General features: G+C 36.5%; 1 protein-coding gene across 1 annotated transcript in view; it reads right to left on the bottom strand.

Annotated features, from left to right (window-relative positions):
- Positions 1–879: 879 nt before the first annotated feature.
- The window catches only part of LOC149848422 (uncharacterized), a 28,477-nt gene continuing 9,366 nt past the window's right edge, over positions 880–19,990 (bottom strand). The window contains exons 4-12 of the mRNA XM_089995314.1: positions 19,257–19,310; positions 18,805–18,950; positions 18,290–18,443; positions 18,054–18,191; positions 5,281–5,352; positions 5,130–5,203; positions 4,874–5,015; positions 1,151–1,229; positions 880–1,058 (exon numbers count right to left, since the gene is read on the bottom strand). Coding sequence (XP_089851440.1) covers positions 961–1,058; positions 1,151–1,229; positions 4,874–5,015; positions 5,130–5,203; positions 5,281–5,352; positions 18,054–18,191; positions 18,290–18,443; positions 18,805–18,950; positions 19,257–19,310 — 957 coding nt within the window. The 3' untranslated portion in view covers positions 880–960. The remainder of the gene's footprint in view (positions 1,059–1,150; positions 1,230–4,873; positions 5,016–5,129; positions 5,204–5,280; positions 5,353–18,053; positions 18,192–18,289; positions 18,444–18,804; positions 18,951–19,256; positions 19,311–19,990) is intronic.

Genomic DNA, 19,990 nt, shown 5'->3' with positions numbered 1-19,990 from the left:
AGCTAACTTGACTTGAATTAACTAGGCCGATCCAAATCCAAACCCAGTTATTTTGCAATAAGTCTATATTTTCTAGACCTAAACAAAAACAAAGAAAATGAATACGGACAAGGATCCGCATTGTGACTTCATGAATCTGTAAGCTAAATACAATAATCAAAACATAATCACAGCTGACTTTGGACATTAAAGGTGACAAGTTGATTACTAGAGCATTAATATTCGATTTATTAGACTGAAACATTTTAACAAATTTTAACCAAATGAGCGTCATATGGAAAACCATGCTAAAACCAATGGTCCCATCATACGGATCAAAAGATCAATACTTTGCCATGTGTTCATCAACCTTTCAGAACAGTCCCACAATTTTCTTTCATATCAAGAGGGACTTCTTGAAATTAGAAGTTCCCCAACTGGGTCAAATTGCAATGGCCACGTATGTCCGTATGTCATTTTTGAGCAACAAATTTGATCAACGTCAGCTGCGTGGGGGACTGGAGCAAAAATATGATAAGATGCATATTGCACATAATGAATATAAAGATAATCTTTAATGTTGGTAAATATAAATGTTATTGATTGTTTCTCTTCCTTTTTGGTAGCTCCAATTACTAGTATGGTGATGACTTGACTTACATTATCAATGTTATGTTTCACTGAAATTCTTATACCACAACTTGATTTCTTCATTTTCTTTCTATATACAAAATTTCTCTTCATATGTTGAAGCCCAAAAGCTTACACCATGTGATGCTGAGCGTACCAGTTTTGGCACAACCAAAATGAGAGTGGGACCACATTCTTAAAGGATAGTTTTTAAACTACTTTTATCATCACTCAGTGATTTCTTTGATATAAAGGACATAGAAATGATGAACACGCTCAACAAAAATCGTATAAAAGAAAGAGAAAAAAAGTGAAAACACGTGGTTACCTACTACAGTAACTAACAAAAAATCATTCCAACGATTTTAGTAACCTGAAGAGACCTGCTGCTTCCCTAATCCGTGAGAACTCAATGCAGAAAGCTTGAACTTCAATAAGAAGATCATTCACTGCATTGTAAGCACAAGAATGAGACCACTGAGGTACCTAAACATATATATGTCTACACAAAAACAAAGACATGCACCCACGCATTGAATACCATTGATTATTTTGTTCCGGATGAGGCTCTGTAGAAAGACACAGACTAGTCTAACTAATCTGTTTTGCATATATTTGTCCTGAAAAAAAAAAGAATGAAATGTGTGAGAAAAATAAAATCTTCCAGACAACAAGGCATTCCTTTTCATTCACCCTCAGATGCCATGACAATAAGCCAGACAGAAAGCTCAACAGGATTCCAACAAGGTTCATATTTGAACAACATTCTTTCCAAACCAAGACTTAAGGTGAAGGTGAATTCTCTTCCAAAATTCATAAAAGGAAAAACATTAGCATGGAATAAATTAATCTTCACTATAAAGCAACAACGTACAGACTCAACAACTCCAGTCAAGACAGGGCAGAAACTTTCACAGGTTTCTAGGAAAACAATAACACAGGGCAGCAACTTTCTCAGGTGCTTGTAAATCTGAGAAAATTGTGCCCATGAAAGTACAAGCTCCTTGAGAAAATTGAGACCATCTTCCTGAGAAAGGAAGTCACAGGTCTGAACCATTGCCCCCCTTTTCCAGGGAACCAGATTCTCAACTTTTGTTGTGCCACAGGTGAATGTTGGCTCATGAACACACCTGTTTATAAGCAAAGGTTGTGGCTCCAGAGAACTCCATTCTAGCTGAAGCAAGTTAAAAGCCAGAAGTACCCGTGCAGACAGAACAAGGTAGATGTTGGAGCAAGATTAAGGAGTGATGGGGCTTCCCCTTTTCAATTACCAAGTACTGCAAGAGCTCACCCAAAAATACTTTCCAACGAGCAGCCTTCTCCTCCACATTGCACAAGCCACCCCCCCCCCCCCCCCCACACACACACTCCCCCTTTTCTCTCCTCCTCCTCCTTCCTCCATTTTTATGTTTAAGGAGTGATGGAGCTTACCCAGAAAAATGTTTTTCAGCAAGCTCCCTTCACATCAAGCATAGGTAAGTGAAGAAGGGTTACCTGAACACCATTGAAAATCTAAATCCAAATAAAGTTGTGCAGAACACCATTCATATGGAGTTGGAATTGGATAGTAATAACCAAAGCCACAGAGATTTTGGAAGAAAGAACAGTATTCAATTGTGTAGCTCGTTGCAGCGAGGTATGTATTTGATATTGCAATATTATTATATCTAGTTATATTTTTTGTGTCATGAATGTTACTCTTGTGAACTATAAACTTATAAGCACATGCAGTATTTTTATATTTAATTATGTAATTACAAACTTATGAACCTTTTAGATCAGATGGTGGGCTAGGTTTAGTGGAACTCCTCTCACATAGTCCACCTTTGTGCAACTTATATTGAGCCAGACATGCAATGCTAGTGAGTGCAAGAGTCATTGGAGTTTCTTTAGTGCATACACCAAGAAAAGAAATCAATTGGAGCACTCGCTTCTCAATGATCTTATCTATTGCCTATAACTTCACACTGAAGTAGAGATCAAGCTAAAAATATTATCCTACATTGTCCAAATTATAAAATTTTATATTTAATTCGGTGTATGTAACATTAGAATCAGTCACCTATAACGTTCAAGGTAATATCTCGGCAAGGGTTTTTCTCAGAGAGATTTTCAAAAACTGGTTTTTCTCATGAAAATCTCAGGAGTTCTAAAAATTAATATATATAATAAGAAAATAATAGGTTTTGTATCATTTTTTCTTGCAAAAATATAGGGAAATAAGTTTGGAAAGTATTTAACAGTGTTGTTAAAAGCTCGCTTCAAGGCGTAAAAAGCGTGTCTCGAAGCGAGGCGTAGGCAAATTAGCCTTGAGGCACACCTAGAAAGCACAAGAGAGGCTGAGGTGTGCGCCTCATGTGGTTTGAGGCACGCCTCAAACATGAGGCGCACGCCTCATATTCATATGGTCAAATGGGGTCAAAGGCCCCATTTGACACTTTTTAAGTCATTAAAAAACAAAAAAAAGACGTGAAGGGGGTAGGGGGTTCCGATTGTTTAAGGCAAACCATCTTCCCCATTTTCCTCCTCCACCTCCCTTTAACCGGCGATCGATGATCGACAACAACATTCCGGCACTTCAAACGGTACTCTCTCTCCACCTTCTTCTTCTCTTTCAGTTTTTTACTTCTTTCAGTTTTTTACTTCTTCTTCATACCTTCTATAATTGTTCTTCTGTTATTTTTTTTTTTATCTTCACCTTCTTTCTTTCTTTCTTCTTCTTTTCTTTTTTTCCCTTTCTTTCTCTTTTTTCTTTTCTTTTCGTTTTTAACTTTCTTCTTTTTCTTCTATGTTCCTTTTTTCTTTTCTTCTTCACCTTCTTTCGATCTTTCTTCCTTTTTTTCTTTTCTTCTTTTTCTTCTTTTTTCGTGCCCTCTATTCTTCTTCTTTTCTTTATTTCATTCTTCTTCTGTTTTTTTTATCCCCTTTCTTTCTTTCTTCTTCTTCTTTTCTTATTCTCCCCTTCTTCTTTTTCTGTTTTATTTTCTTTTCGTTTTTTATTTTTCTTTCTTCTTTTTCTTCTTCATTGTTTCTTTCTTCGTTTTGAATTTTCCTTTTCTTTTTTCCCCTTTCTTCTTTTTCTTTCTTCCTTCTTATTTTTCTTCTTCTTTGTTCCTGTCATCTACCTTTCTTCTTCCTTTTTTTGCTATTCTGCCGCTGTGTGTGATGAATGCCATGCCTATACGTGTATGTGTGCGTTATGATGAGTGCATACGATGTGTGTAGGTTAACATGCGGTGTGTGTATGTGTGCTCTGTTTAGTGTATATGTAAATGTAGTTGAGTGTGTTGTTTGTAATACAACAGTTGTATATATATGTGTGTAGCATGTTGTGTATATTGTGTAATTATATTTTTTATATGTAATTATGTGTTCTTGTTAATTAATTAAATAATTAATTAATCAATTAATTGTATATAATGATTTGCTTGAAGATTGTTTATTAAAATATTGTATTATTTTCTTGTTAGTTTTTTGGATTTTGTAGTTTTAAAATATTGTACTATTTTCTTGCTAGTTTTAAAATATTGTAGTTTAGTCTAGATTCTTCACTTAATGTCCAATTATTCATTAATAGTACATAAATCATGCATATTTATTTTTGTTTTTTATTTGATTAAGTTTTTAATATTTTTTGTGAAGCTTATGCTTTACACCTCGAGGCTTACGCCTCGCTTCATGAGCAGGTCTTACGCCTCGCTACGCCTCAACGCTATTCACAACATTGATATTTAAAATACAAAAAATTGACTTAAAATCTAAAAAATAAGGAAAAAAATTCATAAATACCATTATAATATCGTGATATTTTGCAAATATCATGAGATTTTCCCGATATTATCGGCTACCTTAATTTCTAGTGATATTTTCAAAATATTGCTAATATCGGTCTCTATGATTAGAATATATATCCATTTTCCATATCATATGCTGCAGTTTAAAGTTGCCATATTTTATTGTTGAAAGTAAAATATCTGAGGTATCTTCTGCCATTTCTTCCCATGATATAAAATCTTCTTTCTCTCAGCTTTTTCTTCCTTTATAAAGACACCTGTTTTAGTTATTGACTCCAATTATATCAACATCTTTATCCTACTGTAAGAGAAACAAAAACGCTTTCTCATTATTTTGCAATTACATGTGTGGCTGCACAAAAATTCAAAAGGAATGTTCACAACAGAAACACAATACTAGGGGAACATTAGCAAATCTGAATGCTAGATACAAACAACCAAAATGGTCATGTAGAGAAGTAGAAACAAACCTTAATATTTTCACAAGATTGTATGCAGTTTGATATGTAAGCCTGCACAAAATCTGTTGGAAGATTAACTGTCGTTGTCAGTCTGTTAACAACCTCCATTGAATGCAAGCTCATGTCCATAGTTACAAGAACACGGAAATATCTGAAAACAGTCGGTTTATTAAAAGACCATGAAATCAATTGATGTTATTGTCATGAAATCAATTGATGTTATTGTCATAAAATTGACTATGACACAAAATAGAAGTGATCTTACTCTGAAATTTCAGGAGAATTCATCATTTTTCTCAGAACTTCAACTGCAATAAGGGGATTGTTTTCCACCAGTTCCTAATAGAACAGTAACCTTATTCAAGATCAGCAGAAATCTGATATAACCGAAAGGGAGGGTACAGATAATCACATACAGGTAACCTTCGAGGGGTAAGACCACAATGATACACAAGCTTTGGATCGTTTGCAAGCTCCAATAGCACTTGCTGTAAAGCAACACTACGAGGTCAGAATGCCCTACTGAGAAAAAACCCTACTGTTTTTAATGGAAATTCACAGGGTATCAGTTAAAACAATAGAACAGGATACTGCAAGGTTTATATGGTAAATTAAACTTCCATATGTCAAATAAAAATTCATTAGGGGCTGACAGTACAAATCAGTGATACATACAGAAGAGGCAACTATCACAATTCTGAAGAAGCTTGATTACAGAAACCTCATGAATTTCAACCAAGCATCAACCCACACATAGATAAAGAATATCAAATAGAAGCAGGCACTTTAACAAATTCAAGCACTATGTGATTGAAATTTTAATTGTTCCCCATGTAGTCAAAGTCTCACTTGGGTGCCTTGGACTAGGTGGCCTGAGTAAGCACATACTAGGGCATGTAGTCGGTCATCGTCGAGTGAGTCTTCTATTTTTTTTACTTTTATTTTACAAAGTAGTGTGTGCATTCTCTCTCTCTCTCTCACACATGGATGCGGGTGCGGCAATGCGGCACTTTAAAAAAACTTGGGTGCAGGGGTGCGGGAGGGTATATATATATATATTAAGTTTTAAGAGTTAACAACAGTAACACTAATGAAAATATCACCCACATTTTGAAAATATTGTGATAAATTAGTGATATTTTCAAAGGACAATATTATAACAAAAAATACTATTTATTATTTTTAAAATATTATCTATTTTTAAATATCACGTCTTTAACCTGGTATTAACACAATAAAAATACTTTTGCTTATTGTTTATACGATATGTTTATATATGTTAATATACTGATATTTTCTGAAATATTCGTGAGAATGAGTCTGAGAGAGAGAGAGAGAGGTACACAGTAAGGAGAAAGAGATTGAGTTGAGAGAGAGGTACACAGTAACAGAGGAAAAAAGAGAAACTGGAAAGAGATTGAGAGAGACAGAGAGAGAGGTAGCCGAGAAGAGAGATTGAGAGACGAAGGGAGAGAGAGATTGAAGGAGAGAATGAGAGAGAGAATGCATACCTGGGTTGGAGATGGAGAAGAGGAATCATCGGACGATGGTAGCTCGTAATCATCGCCGGTGTCGGGGTCGAGAGGAGAGGGCAAATTTTTTTTGCCCTAATCCTCTTCTCAGCCCCTTCTCATCGGGCTCTTTTTTTTTAAGTCCAAAATTTGGACATTTACGATCCTGGGTGTGTTGACCGCACCGGGTGCCGCACCCGCGGCGTGTTGCATCGACGAGGGTGTGGCACCTAGTTGGCCGAATCCATGTAACATAGCTCTCCTTCTTCTTCTTCTTCTTCTTTTTCTCTCTCACTCGTGCCCTCTTATCTCCCTCCTCTATTTTCTATCATCGTTGCACCCAAGGTTGTAAGCATCATATCGTTACCTGTATTAGTTGGGCCCAAAATAAGATATTAATTATATCATAAATTATAAATTTTTAATGAAAATTTTTAAAATTTTCAAAACATAAAAAATTTAAAAAAAATAGCAAAAATTCTAAAAAACACGTAACACATGAAACAATGATGAATTGCATAAAATACAACCATAAAATCACATATAAAGCATTTATGAATATACTCATACTTTCATATTATATAAACAAAAAATATTATGGCAATAGTTGCACTCGATTTTCAATCGGTTTTCACTCATTACTTGAGTGCCCCATTGTCATGGCGGATCATTTGATGTCATCTTTTTTGGAGTGTGGAGCCTGATTTCTACCTTTATATAAATCCTTAATTTTTCTGAATCCAACTTCACGATAAGTTGGTGGGGGTTGCATGCAGAAGCCCCCTGTCCGTAAGGTGGGGGTTCAAAGGCATAAGCCCCCAAAGCGGATTTTTTTGAAGGATAGTTTTGTAATTTTATTCATAATAGAGATTTTTTTACCTTAGCCCAATTTCTTGAGTGAAAAAATGGTGAAAATGCACTCTTACTTGAGTAAATTGCAAAAACCCTCTCCCTTGCGCACAGATCGCCCCCCAAACAGCTCTCATGACTCCTAAGGTGCGTGGATACCCTTCTAATGGTCTTTACACAAATGAGGAAGTCGCCTCTCAAAAGGTCTTTAAAACCCAAAAAATAAAAAACAAGCTTCGGCCTATGTCACAGGGATTCGGCCAACCAGGTGCCACACCCGCATCGACGCGATATGACGCGGGTGCGACATCAGGTGCGGTCAACCCGACCCAGGGTGCGATCAACGCACCCAAGGTCATAAATGTCTAAATTTTAGACTTAAAAAAAAAGAGCCTGATGAAAAGGGGTTGAGAGGAGGATTAGGGCAAAAAAAAATTTGCTCTCTCCTCCCGACTCTGACGTTGCGACCCATCTCCCGACCCCGACGTCGGCGACGATTACGAGCTACCACCGTCCGGCGACACCTCCTCTCCATCTCCAACCCATGTATGCATTCTCTCTCTCTCAATCTCTTTCCAGTTTCCCATTTTTTCTCTGTTATTGCGTACCTCTCTTTCTCTCAACTCAATCTCTTTCCCCTTACTGTGTACCTCTCTCTCTCACGAATATTTCAGAAATATCAGTATATTAACATATATAAACATATCGTATAAACAATAAGCAAAAGTATTTTTATTGTGTTAATACTAGGTTAAAGACGTGATATTTAAAAATAGATAATATTTTAAAAATAATAAATAGTATTTTTTGTTATAATATTGTCATTTGAAAATATCACTAATTTATCACAATATTTTCAAAATGTGAGTGATATTTTCATTATTGTTATTGTTGTTAACTGTTAAAACTTAAATATATATATATACCCTCCCACACCCCCGCAACCAAGTTTTTTTAAAGTGACGCATTGCCGCACCCACACCCATGTGACATAGATTTTGGCCCTTTTTAAAGTTCATTGAAAGTGTATCGTACGACACACCCCGTATTGTATGATACAATGTGGTTTAAGATTATGTTATATGATAGAGACGATACAGATACAATATACACTCGTATCGCAATACGGGTGTGTATCGTATCGCTTTTGCCCATGGTAATGATAAGTATTGCACAATATTGTATGATACAACATTGGTTGCACCCCCTTCTTCTTCTTTTGCCCTCTCTTTCTCTCTCCCCTTCCCTCACCTCTCCCTACAGGTGGGCATCGGGCCAGCCCAAGCCCGTTTAGAGCTTGGCCCATCAGATTTTAAGTGTGTCCCGGGCCTGAGATGGCCCGGTTATTAACGTGCTCGGGTTTCAAGAGCAGCTTGCCCATTGACCCAATGTTCAGTGGATCAGTCCGGCCCAGCCCAAACCAATTTGTAGGTTATTTTTTAATAAAGTTTACAAATTAATTCCTATATACCAAAAGCAATGAATTAAATGAAAGATTAATGCACTCGTCTAATTATCTTTCTATTCCTCATATAATCAATGCAACTAATTAGGTAAATGGTAATAGTTTGTGAAAATATCTCAAAAAATGAGATAAAGTGTGCGATGAGCACAACACCACCAATGTGCACAAAAGCACAAGAACACTTAGAACAAATGTACACAAAGGTACAATAAAGAAACTCAAATGCACAAAGGCATACAAAATATAAAGAATTTTATTGAGAGGCTTGGAGAACAAAAGCTCCAAGAAGTGAAGTTTACAAAGGGGAAACTCCCCTATTTATAAGAGGGAAAAGGAGCCTTGGAGGGGCTCCACTAGCTGTTGGAGCCCCTCCAACGGTTAGAATTCTAACCGTTGGAGAGGCTCAACAGCTAGTGTTGAGCCCTCCAAGGTTGACTTTGAGTCAACAAAGAAATAAAGAAGAAAAAGACAAAAAAGGGAAAAGAAAAAAAGAAAAGAAGAAAAGTAAAAAAGGAAAAAGAATTTAAGCATATTCATAATTATGAATATGCGCAAAATGGAGAGAAATGTCTAAAATACCCTTTCGGGTTTTACAGAAAAAAGAAAACATATATATTTATATATATATAGATAGATAGATACATATACATATATACGTGATGTATATATGTATATGTATCTCTCTTTATATATATATATATGTAAATATTTACATAAAGAGAGATACATTTTAACACCCTCCCTCAAACTTAGGGCATAATGACCGAAAGTTTGCTAAGGAGAAAGTTGAATCTTGGGGAGCAAAGCGCCTTGGTGAAGAAATCGGCCAACTGATATTCTGACGTCACATAAGGAAGATCGATGACTTTTTGTAGATATGCCTCACGGACATAATGACAGTCCATCTCAATATGCTTTGTCCGCTCATGAAACGTGTGGTTCTTGGCAATATAGATTGCACTCTTATTATCACAACATAACTTTGTGGGTTCTTGAATTGGAATCCCCATGTCTTGCAATAACTGATGAATCCAGACAATCTCCATAGTTGTAGATGCCACGGCTCGATATTCTGCTTCGGTGGATGATAGAGACACCTTCTGTTGCTTCTTACATCTCCATGAGATTAGGGATTCACCTAAAAAAATACAAAAGCCTGTAGTGGAGTGACGGTTATTTGGGTCACCTCCCCAATCAGAGTCAGTATATGCAATTAAATTCAACTCAGAAGAAGAGAAAAGAAAAACTCCCTTGTTTAAAGTTCCTTTTAAGTATCTGACAACTCGGAGAACGGCACTCATATGAACGGATGTAGGAGCATGCTGAAATTGGCTTGCAGTATGCACGGCATGAGAGATGTACGGCCTTGTGATGCTAAGATACATTAGAGATCCCACAAGTTGCCGGTAGGGGGTAGGATCCTCTAAAGGTTTCCCATCATCGATCTTCATTTTTGATCCCACAATTTCAGGGGTCTCACAGATTTTATCATCAGTAATACCTGATCTGTCAAGAATCTCACAGGCAAGTTTAGTTTGAGACAAAAAATAGCCTCTATGAGAGTAGGCTACCTCAATACCAAGAAAGTAAGTCAGATACCCCAGGTCTGACATTTCAAACCTTTCTTTTAAAGTGGTTTTAATGTTTCTGATGCCTTTTATGTCACAACCTGTTATCAACATATCATCAACATATAACAGTAAAATCACAATTCCTGCATCAGACTTTTTGACAAACAGAGCAGTGTCAGTGTAGCATGAGGAAAAACCATTTTGAATCATTACATCATTAAATCGATCATACCAAGCCTTAGGGGCTTGTTTTAAACCATAAAGCGCTTTTTGCAAACGAAGGACTTTCCCCTTTGGTATGTTCATACCAGGAGGAGCATCCATGTAGACTTCTTCATTAAGGTCCCCATTTAGAAATGCATTTTTAACATCCATTTGGTAAATATTTCATTTTTTAATAGATGCAATGGTGATCAAACACCTTACAGTAACCATTCGTGCAACAGGAGCAAAGGTTTCTTCGTAATCGATGCCGTATTCTCGACTATATCCTTTTGCGACAAGACGGGCTTTATATCTTTCAAGAGTGCCATCACTCTTGGTTTTGACTTTAAAAACCCATCTACATCCTATTGTTTTCTTTCCTTCTGGAAGACATTGAAAAACCCACGTTTTGGCTTTGTTGAGGGCTCTAAGTTCGTTGTCCATGGCATCCCTCCATTCAATCATTTCCGTAGCTTCTTTAAAATTTCTAGGTTCTTGGTATGAGTGAATGGCACTAAGACATGCCCTATGTTTTGGAGAAAAAGACTCATAGGATATAAATCTAGAAGGATTTTTCCTAGATCTTTCAGTTCTTCGAGAGTTGTTGGAAGATTCACTAAGATCACTATATTTCTCTATTGCACTTCTAAAAGTGCTTTTATCTCTATGAGTATAGGTAATTGGTTCATTTATCATTTCTTCTTCATCATGAATGGTTTTAGGAATACATTCACTTATATCCTCATTCTCTTTTAATTCATCATCGCTAAAATCTTCATTTCTAGAGAATAGTTCAAACAAAAAAGAATAATCGGCATTATCTTCATGAGTTTTGTGTTCTTCAAAACCACTTATGTTTTCTAAAAAGGTTACATTTCTTGAAACATATAGTTTATCATTTTTAATATCATAACACCTAAAACCTTTTTGGGTTTCCGAATATCCTAAAAAAGCACAAGGAATAGCTTTGGGAGATAATTTATCATTCTTATCGGTGAGAACAAAACATTTACAACCAAAAATTCTTAACCTATTGTAGTCGGGTTCTTTTTTATACAAGATTTCATATGGAGATATTTGGTTCAAGTTTTTGGATGGAAGTCGGTTGATGAGATAAACCGATGCAAGAGCCGCTTCGGCCCAAAATCTTTTTGCAATTTTTTGAGAAATTAACAAAGTTCTTGTAGTTTCAATTATGTGTCTATGTTTTCGTTCGGCCAACCCATTTTGTTGGGGAGTTTTGGGACAAGACCTTTGATGAACAATCCCATTATTTTCAATATAACTTTTGAAATCATTTGAGAGATATTCTCCCCCGGAGTCGGTTCTAAAAATTTGTAATTTACTATTGAATTGATTTTGTATTAACATGTGAAAGATCTTGAAAGTAGAGAAAACCTCATGTTTATGTTTGAGGAAGTATATCCAACTATACCTTGAAAAATCATCCACATAAATAACATAATATGAAAAACCTCCCTTAGACACAACGGGTGCCGGTCCCCATACATCCGAATGCACAATTTCGAAAGGTTTGGTTGAAAACATAGTTCTTTGTCCAAAAGGTAAGCTTCTCATTTTACCAAGAATGCAATCATTACAATTGAAATTGTCTTTACATAAGGTTTTAGCAAAATGTAAATATGAAAGCTTGACAATATTTGGATGCCCAAGGCGTTTATGCCAAACATTTATATCCTTATGTTGGGCAACATTACAAAAAGAGGTTTTTGGAATTTGAAGAAATTCCATGAGATAAAGATCTCCCTTCCTAGAGCCTTCCCCAATCAACTTCCCGGACCGGCGATCCTGTATCCAACATTTATTTGATGAGAATTTGATATCACACCCATGATCCGATAGTTGAGAGACGGAAAGTAAATTTAAATTTAGTTTTGGTATAAATCTAACTTTTGGAATAAAAAAACATTGTCTTTCAAAATCACCAATTCCTTTTATTTCAAGAGAAGCCCCATCCGCGGTGGAGACAAAAGAGGGTGACAAATTTTTTGAGTATTTAGAAAGTGACAAAACATTTGGAGTCATATGAAAGGATGCACCCGAGTCTAAGAGCCAAAGAGTCTTACCGGGAGGAGAGAAGGTGGTCATGGCGGCTCCGGAAACGGATCCCTTGAGGAGTGGTTGAAGAGCTTCCATGATTTGATTGAGAGCCAAAGTAGCATGATTGAAAGTAGAAGGACCTTCCTCCTTGGTTGATTGAAAAGTAGTAGACATAGCCACCATCTTCTTCCATTTAGGGCATACCGGTTTAATGTGACCCAGTTCTTTGCAAAAATGGCATATGATCTTACTATAATCTCTCCTTCCATAATGCCCACCATTTTCTCTTCCTCCTTGATTTTTGTTAAAATGAGGGGGTTTATAGGTTTTAACATTATTCCCCGGTCTTGAGACGGCATAAGCACCCTCATCCTCATCTTTAGACGGAACGGCCAACATACTTAGATTGGTTTTATTCATTCCCAATCTAGTTTCTTCTCCACTTAATTTGGTAAGCACATCTTCCAAAGGAGGGGAAGAGAAAGAAGATAAGAGAGAGGATCTAGTTTGTTCAAACTCGGGTCTAAGCCCATTTAAAAAGTTAAAGAAATGATCCTCTTCTAGATGTTTGGCCCTCAATTCAATAGCCTCACCGCTCCATTTAGGTTCTTGGAGGGCAAGCTCATCCCAAATAGTGGATAACTCGGCGAAATACTCTCTAACGGACATTTCTCCTTGTTGAAGGGTTAATGCCTTCTTTTGGAGATAGTACTTATGGGACAAATCTCTTGAAGTATACATTCTTTCAAGATATTCCCATACTTGACATGCCTTTTTGAACTTTAGAATATTGGCATTAATTTTGGTCTCAACCGAAGAGAAGAACCATGAAAGAATTTTGTAGTTTTTCATTTCCCATTCTTCATGCTTCTTATTGTAATCTTCAAAAGTCTTTTCTCTTTCTTCTCCCTCAAGAACCTTGATCTCCCCTTTGTCAAGAGTAGTAATTTTTGGTACGGGTTCGGGAATAGTTCCTTGAACATATCCCCAAAGTCCCTTTCCTTTTATATGGGCCTCCATATTCCCGGCCCATACATGATAATTCGTTCCATTCAATTTGAAGCCAAGAGAGAAGTGCGAATCCTTTTCGCCCATTAGAGAGGATACAAAGAGGAATAAATGCGTACCACAATGCGAAATGAGTCCCTTCTAGATGTAAGAAGCTTGCAAAATATAGAATGAAGAGCCGAGTCTTCACTTCCACCACCACATCTCAATGGCACGCTTTACGAGGTATTCCAACGGAGAGAAATAAGAGCACGATCTTCTTTTCCTTTAAGCCTTGCTCTGATACCATGTGAAAATATCTCAAAAAATGAGATAAAGTGTGCGATGAGCACAACACCACCAATGTGCACAAAAGCACAAGAACACTTAGAACAAATGTACACAAAGGTACAATAAAGAAACTCAAATGCACAAAGGCATACAAAATATAAAGAATTTTATTGAGAGGCTTGGAGAACAAAAGCTCCAAGAAGTGAAATTTACAAAGGGGGAACTCCCCTATTTATAAGAGGGAAAAGGAGCCTTGGAGGGGCTCCACTAGCTGTTGGAGCCCCTCCAACGGTTAGAATTCTAACCGTTGGAGAGGCTCAACAGCTAGTGTTGAGCCCTCCAAGGTTGACTTTGAGTCAACAAAGAAATAAAGAAGAAAAAGACAAAAAAGGGAAAAGAAAAAAAGAAAAGAAGAAAAGTAAAAAAGGAAAAAGAATTTAAGCATATTCATAATTATGAATATGCGCAAAATGGAGAGAAATGTCTAAAATACCCTTTCGGGTTTTACAGAAAAAAGAAAACATATATATTTATATATATATATAGATAGATATATACATATACATATATACGTGATGTATATATGTATATGTATCTCTCTTTATATATATATGTAAATATTTACATAAAGAGAGATACATTTTAACATAGTTACCAAGTTACTATGCAACCAGCTGAAAAATTAATTAGATAGGTCAGACACATCAGATCGGCCCGATAGACCATGGGCCGACACGGGCCCGACCCATGTATATAACAGGCCAGGTTTTGGCCCAGTACCTAACGGGTCAGTGCCTAAAACCTTGACCCAAACGCGGCCAATCGTGCACCGGGTCGGCTTGGCCCACCAGGCCACCCAGCCCATTGCCCACCCGTAGCTCTCCCATTGCTTCCTTCCCTCTTCTTCTTCTGTCTCTCTCTCTCTCTCTCTCTCTCTCTCTCTCTCTCTCTCTCTCTCTCTCCCCTCCTCTAGCCCACTTCTTCTTCATTGTCATCTTCTTTGGCTGATATATATAATATAATGTATTATTTCTATGATAATGTATATATACATAAAATATTCTATGATATGTATTTTTGTGATAAACTGGTAGTACTATTCTATGATAATATGCATGTTTTATGTAGTGCTTTATGTGATTCAAGCTGAAGAATGCATTTTTATTTAGTGCTTTATTATGTTATTCCTGTTAAAGTGATTTATATGATTCATGTTTTATGCCATAATTCATGTGATTCATGCACAGAAAATTAGGAATGCATGTTTGATTTGATCTATTTAGTGTTGTATGTTCACATGTTATTCGTTACCTACATATGTATTTTAACGTTAAAACATGTGATTATGTTTTAATTGTTTCGTTTTGTTTATGAATTATGTCTTTTTGTTTCAGTTGTTTAGCTTCATAAATTGTGTTGAATATATGTTTTCTATTATTTTTCAGAATTTATTTTAGTTTTTGTGATTTATTTGGAGGTCCTAACTAGGAGAACTAGTCCTGCCTTTTAGGAGTTAACCGACTAACACTGACTGGTGCTTTTGTTTATATACTGTTCCAATCTAACCAGGCATTCAGTAAAAACAAAGGAAATAGATGCTTAATTTTCATTGCCGGGTGAAATAGAAAGTGGCCAAATAATGTGAAGAGATTTCTAAGAATGAACTGAAACCATGCAACAGAAACCGGATTTTAACAAGTAATCAGATTTTAACTGAGTCAGATAGTGAGAATGTCTGATAACCTTGATGAGAAACATTAACATCAAATCCAAGATTTGGAAGCAAACAATTGAACAGATAACCTCAATGAGAGCAAGGCCTAGCTTGGTCAACTTCCAAACTAGATATTGATGAAATCCACGATTCTTGCTTCTCCAAGATTACAAGTGTCTACAGAAAATCCAAAATCCAGTCTACATATGGTAGCATTGGCGCAACCATGTGTCAAGAATAAAGAATATGGTGGTAAAAACGATGCAATGCAAAATGACCCTCCAATTGTATGAGGCCTCACAAGCTCTTCTGCTATACTATTATCTTTTATATTTTGCTTAAACTAGTCCTGGAAGATCTATAGCATGTGGCGCTGAACTATGAAATGAAAGATGCAATGACCTGTAACAGACATTGCAACCACAAGTTGAAAGTGTTGATGGCATGTTGACCAAACCTTCATGACAAGGTCAAGAAATGTCTGAGCTTTCTTCGGCTCGAGTGGTTGATTCAACTTTTTTCAACTGTTCATTAGGTTGAATGCCACTTTGTGGTTTCATTTTCCCAACAACATATGGCTCACTTCAACTTTTACTCCTATTCCAAAAGTAACACTTCACATGGGTTGTTTCAATATAGAGCTCCTACGCCAAAATACACCTTTTTTCCCAGCTTTTGTCCCAAAGGATGACTTTAACTTGAGACCTTTAAGTAGGCATCTAGCTAGCCAAACCAGGCATCAACATGATGAAACAAGAAATATCTCAAAGTCCAAACTGTGACAAACATGCTTCTCATGACTGATTGTTACAAACCTGAAACTCCACATCTCCAGTTACTTCCTTGAGGCTTCCAAATGTATCCCAAAGACCACCTAATGAAGACAGGTAGACTCTTAGAAACATGAACTCCACATTTCCAAGAATTTCTCATTTACTACTTTGATGTTTCCCATAGACTCCGCCTGGAGAAGACAGCCATTGTTCGAGTTGTATTAAAACTACATTCCAATGTTTTTTCAGAAGTTACTTCTATAAAGTTGAATTACCACCTAGGGTTGCACATGCCAAGCCTGAACTTAGGTCATTCAAGTTTGGTTAGTTTGTCTAATGCTAGGATAAAGTTTGTCCTTGAGTTTAAATGAACTCCAAGAGCCAAACCTGAGTTCGAGTTTTGCCAAGCTTAGACAGCTCAATTTGGCTTGATCTGAGCATGAATAGAAATTTTATTAAAATAAATCTGCAGAAAATGTACAGGGGGAAGGGGTTGTACTTGACTTGTGACCTGCAATCGAGCTTTTAAGAGAACACAGTATTTACCACTAGGTTAACATTGTTCACTGTGACAACTTTTGCACATGTCTATAAATCATTAGACACTATCATAATGATCCACATATCAACTTTTGCAGATCTCTTCACCTAGCTCAGATTTGGTTTATTTACTAAGCAAACAGATCATATTTGGCTCAATTAAGTAAACAAATATGAACCAAATTCTTAACAAAACAAACTACAGTAGTTCATGAGCTACCCAATCCAGAGCCCACCCTTATTACCACCAGAGTGGTTTAAATTGGAGAACCCATGGTACAAGAGATAAGACAGTTTGCTTGTTCAATGTGCATCAAATAAGCCAGCATAATCAATGTCATTCCTGCACAAATCAAACTAACAATCAAATGCATTATCCTGGTTTTAGATGATCAATGAAATTACAGAGACATGCATCATCCTACTTCAATGTGCATCTAGCAAGCCACAGCAACCATGACATTTCAGAGTGCCTTCAGATTTTCATAGTGTTCTATTTATTTGGATATTTTCTGGAACAGAACCTACACAAAAACCTGCATAACTTCTTGGGGAGCAGAAGTTAGATTCTAATTCAGAGATATACGCAATGAAGGGCATGTTCGCTTCACTATAAATATGAATCTGAATCACCACAATTGTGAGATTATGTTTCATACAAGGCAATTTTCACAAAGGTTTGTATGTGTGAAAATTTTGCAATGTGTAAATGATTCACACAATGCCATTTTCACAATAAAATCTGATTCATTTACTCACATCTGGTGTGATTACCATTTCACATGGGCAACCCTGTAAATTGAAACCACATTCTCATTTTCAGATGCATAAATGACTCATTCGCACATTTGATTCATTTGCACACAAGAAAATTCAAGCAAATGGGTTCAATTTATGAGATGGACTATCTTCCCTCCCACACCCTGAAGTGATACCATTTGAAAGTGGAAAACAGTTTAAAGTTTAAACCAGCAGAATCCTAGAATAGCAAAACCATCCACTTCTGTCAAATCTTTGATCCAGCCTTCCATACCCTGAAGTAATACCATTTAGGAGTGGCAAACAGTTTAAACTCTAAAGTTTAAACCAGCAGAATCCTAGAACACATTTCAGATACCCATATGACCGCAGTAATTGTCATGATTACTATGTTGCTAATTAAACGATAAAATGATATGTATAGATAATCATGTTGGAGGCACAATATTGTAAACATAAAATACCTCTTGCTGGGAAGGAGCAAGTGCCCCCTTCAGGGCCTTTGCTATTAAATCCCTTACTGCAGCACCTCGACTGGTATCAGCACACATACCTTTATCCCATAGTAGCTCATGGTTGTTTTCAGGGTTTAACCACAAGAGCTGTCAACTCAAGAAGAAAGAAAAAGTAACAATTATTTACACTTTCAAGGAGCGGTTTCAACACACTATAAGCATATCAGTGCATGTAGAAAACTTGCCTCTCCATCAAGTATAGGAAGCCTGGGTGGACGAGGCCTAATCCATGGAGGAGATAATCCTTTTAGTGACAAATTCTGCAGTAACCCCATAACTGCTGTGTCTCTGTTCCCGGAACCAATTTTTGGTTTAGCTTCAGCATGTGAGAACTCAAGCCTGAAGTAAGCAGGACAGCAGACTCAGAACAATGTAGCATGTATACCATTGAAACGACTATGACTCCAGTCCAGACTGCACAAACTTCCACCTAGCAACTTCCCTTGATTTTGTAATCATCACTTCTATTAAAAACAAAAAGGGGGAAAAGATCATGTTGATTGGCCAAGGCTATCTAACATCACCATCTTTTATACATTTTACATAGTAAGTTGTTTATGTATATTTGTTTCGTTTGAATAAGCAGCAAACGCAAACACAAACTGAGAATGTACATGACGAACTCTAGACACTATATTCATCCTTTAGAAATTTTCCGACAAAGCATTACTTCTTCTAAAAAAAAGAGAAGAAACATTACTCTGGTGAATCTGCATCGCATCCATGGGGAATGTCGGGATCTGGTATCACATTTTTAACAGCAGAAGACTTGAACAATGAATTATAAGGTTCCAAAGCAGCCTTTTCACAATATTGCTTTTGTAACTGTTCATGTTGTAGGTAGACCTAAATCAACCATCAAAGAACTGTGAGCAATCATCGGTTCAATGAATGAAACTTAACCATAATACAGTAAACTACACACACAGTCAAACTAGCATTAGTAATCTGACTGTGATGAATGGAGAAGGCATTGATCAACAAATAGAAGTTATACTAGATGCTATTTCCCCTCAAATCTTCGGGAAGGTCCAGTGCATTATTTTCACAGTTATTAAATATGCAGTTAAAAACAGATCCATTGAAGCACAGGCAGAGAATCTCCTCAACAAGGGTCGAACTGATACCAAGCATTAAAACCAATGAACTTACATGTGATAAAGGGTCAAATCCTTTAATAAAATCCATAGCAGACTGCTTAAGTACCTGCATTTGCACATTCAGAATGATCGTAGATCAACCAAAAATAAAGCAGGCAGATAAATGACTAAATGAACTTAGACTTTAACAAACAAGTAATGCAAAAAAATTATAGAATATCCAACAGAACATATCTGATCTGACTGAATTAACATCAAGAGTATGATTAAAAAACCCAAGATTTAATGCAAAGAAGTGGATGGAAGAATGACCAGATGACACACACAGAACAGATTTACAGTTTATATGAAAGAATCATCCAAGCCTACCAAATTGACTGATAAAAAATAATGAAACAAAGGGTTTAAATGGGAAACTGGAAATTGCTGAAGCCACAACCTCCAGATAGGTTTTGCAGTTGCATAAAACAGGCAGGGGAAGAAAGAAGCACAGTGTGTCGCATTCATAAGCCAAGTCACGGATGTCACATGTCACAGTTGTACCAAGGTACTATAGTGACCATGTATGCTAAGCCAAGGTGTTATATCCTTAAGACTCTTGTTGAGTATATGCATCTATGTATTCTTATGTACAAGACCATATGTGTGTAATGAGATATTGCGGAAATATAAAGAGTGCATGCAAGCACATACAACAATGAATAAAAGAGAAAATATCACAAGTCCACGAAGGGACAATACAAGCACAAGCCTTTAAGAAGGCAACAATATACAAAGCCTCTTATT

Source organism: Nuphar pumila, chromosome 1 (genome assembly GCF_984573655.1).
Source record: "Nuphar pumila chromosome 1, dmNupPumi1.hap1.1, whole genome shotgun sequence".
NCBI lineage: Eukaryota > Viridiplantae > Streptophyta > Magnoliopsida > Nymphaeales > Nymphaeaceae > Nuphar > Nuphar pumila.
The sequence above is the reverse complement of the archived record's forward strand: the minus strand, read 5'-3'. Positions and strand labels throughout refer to the sequence as shown.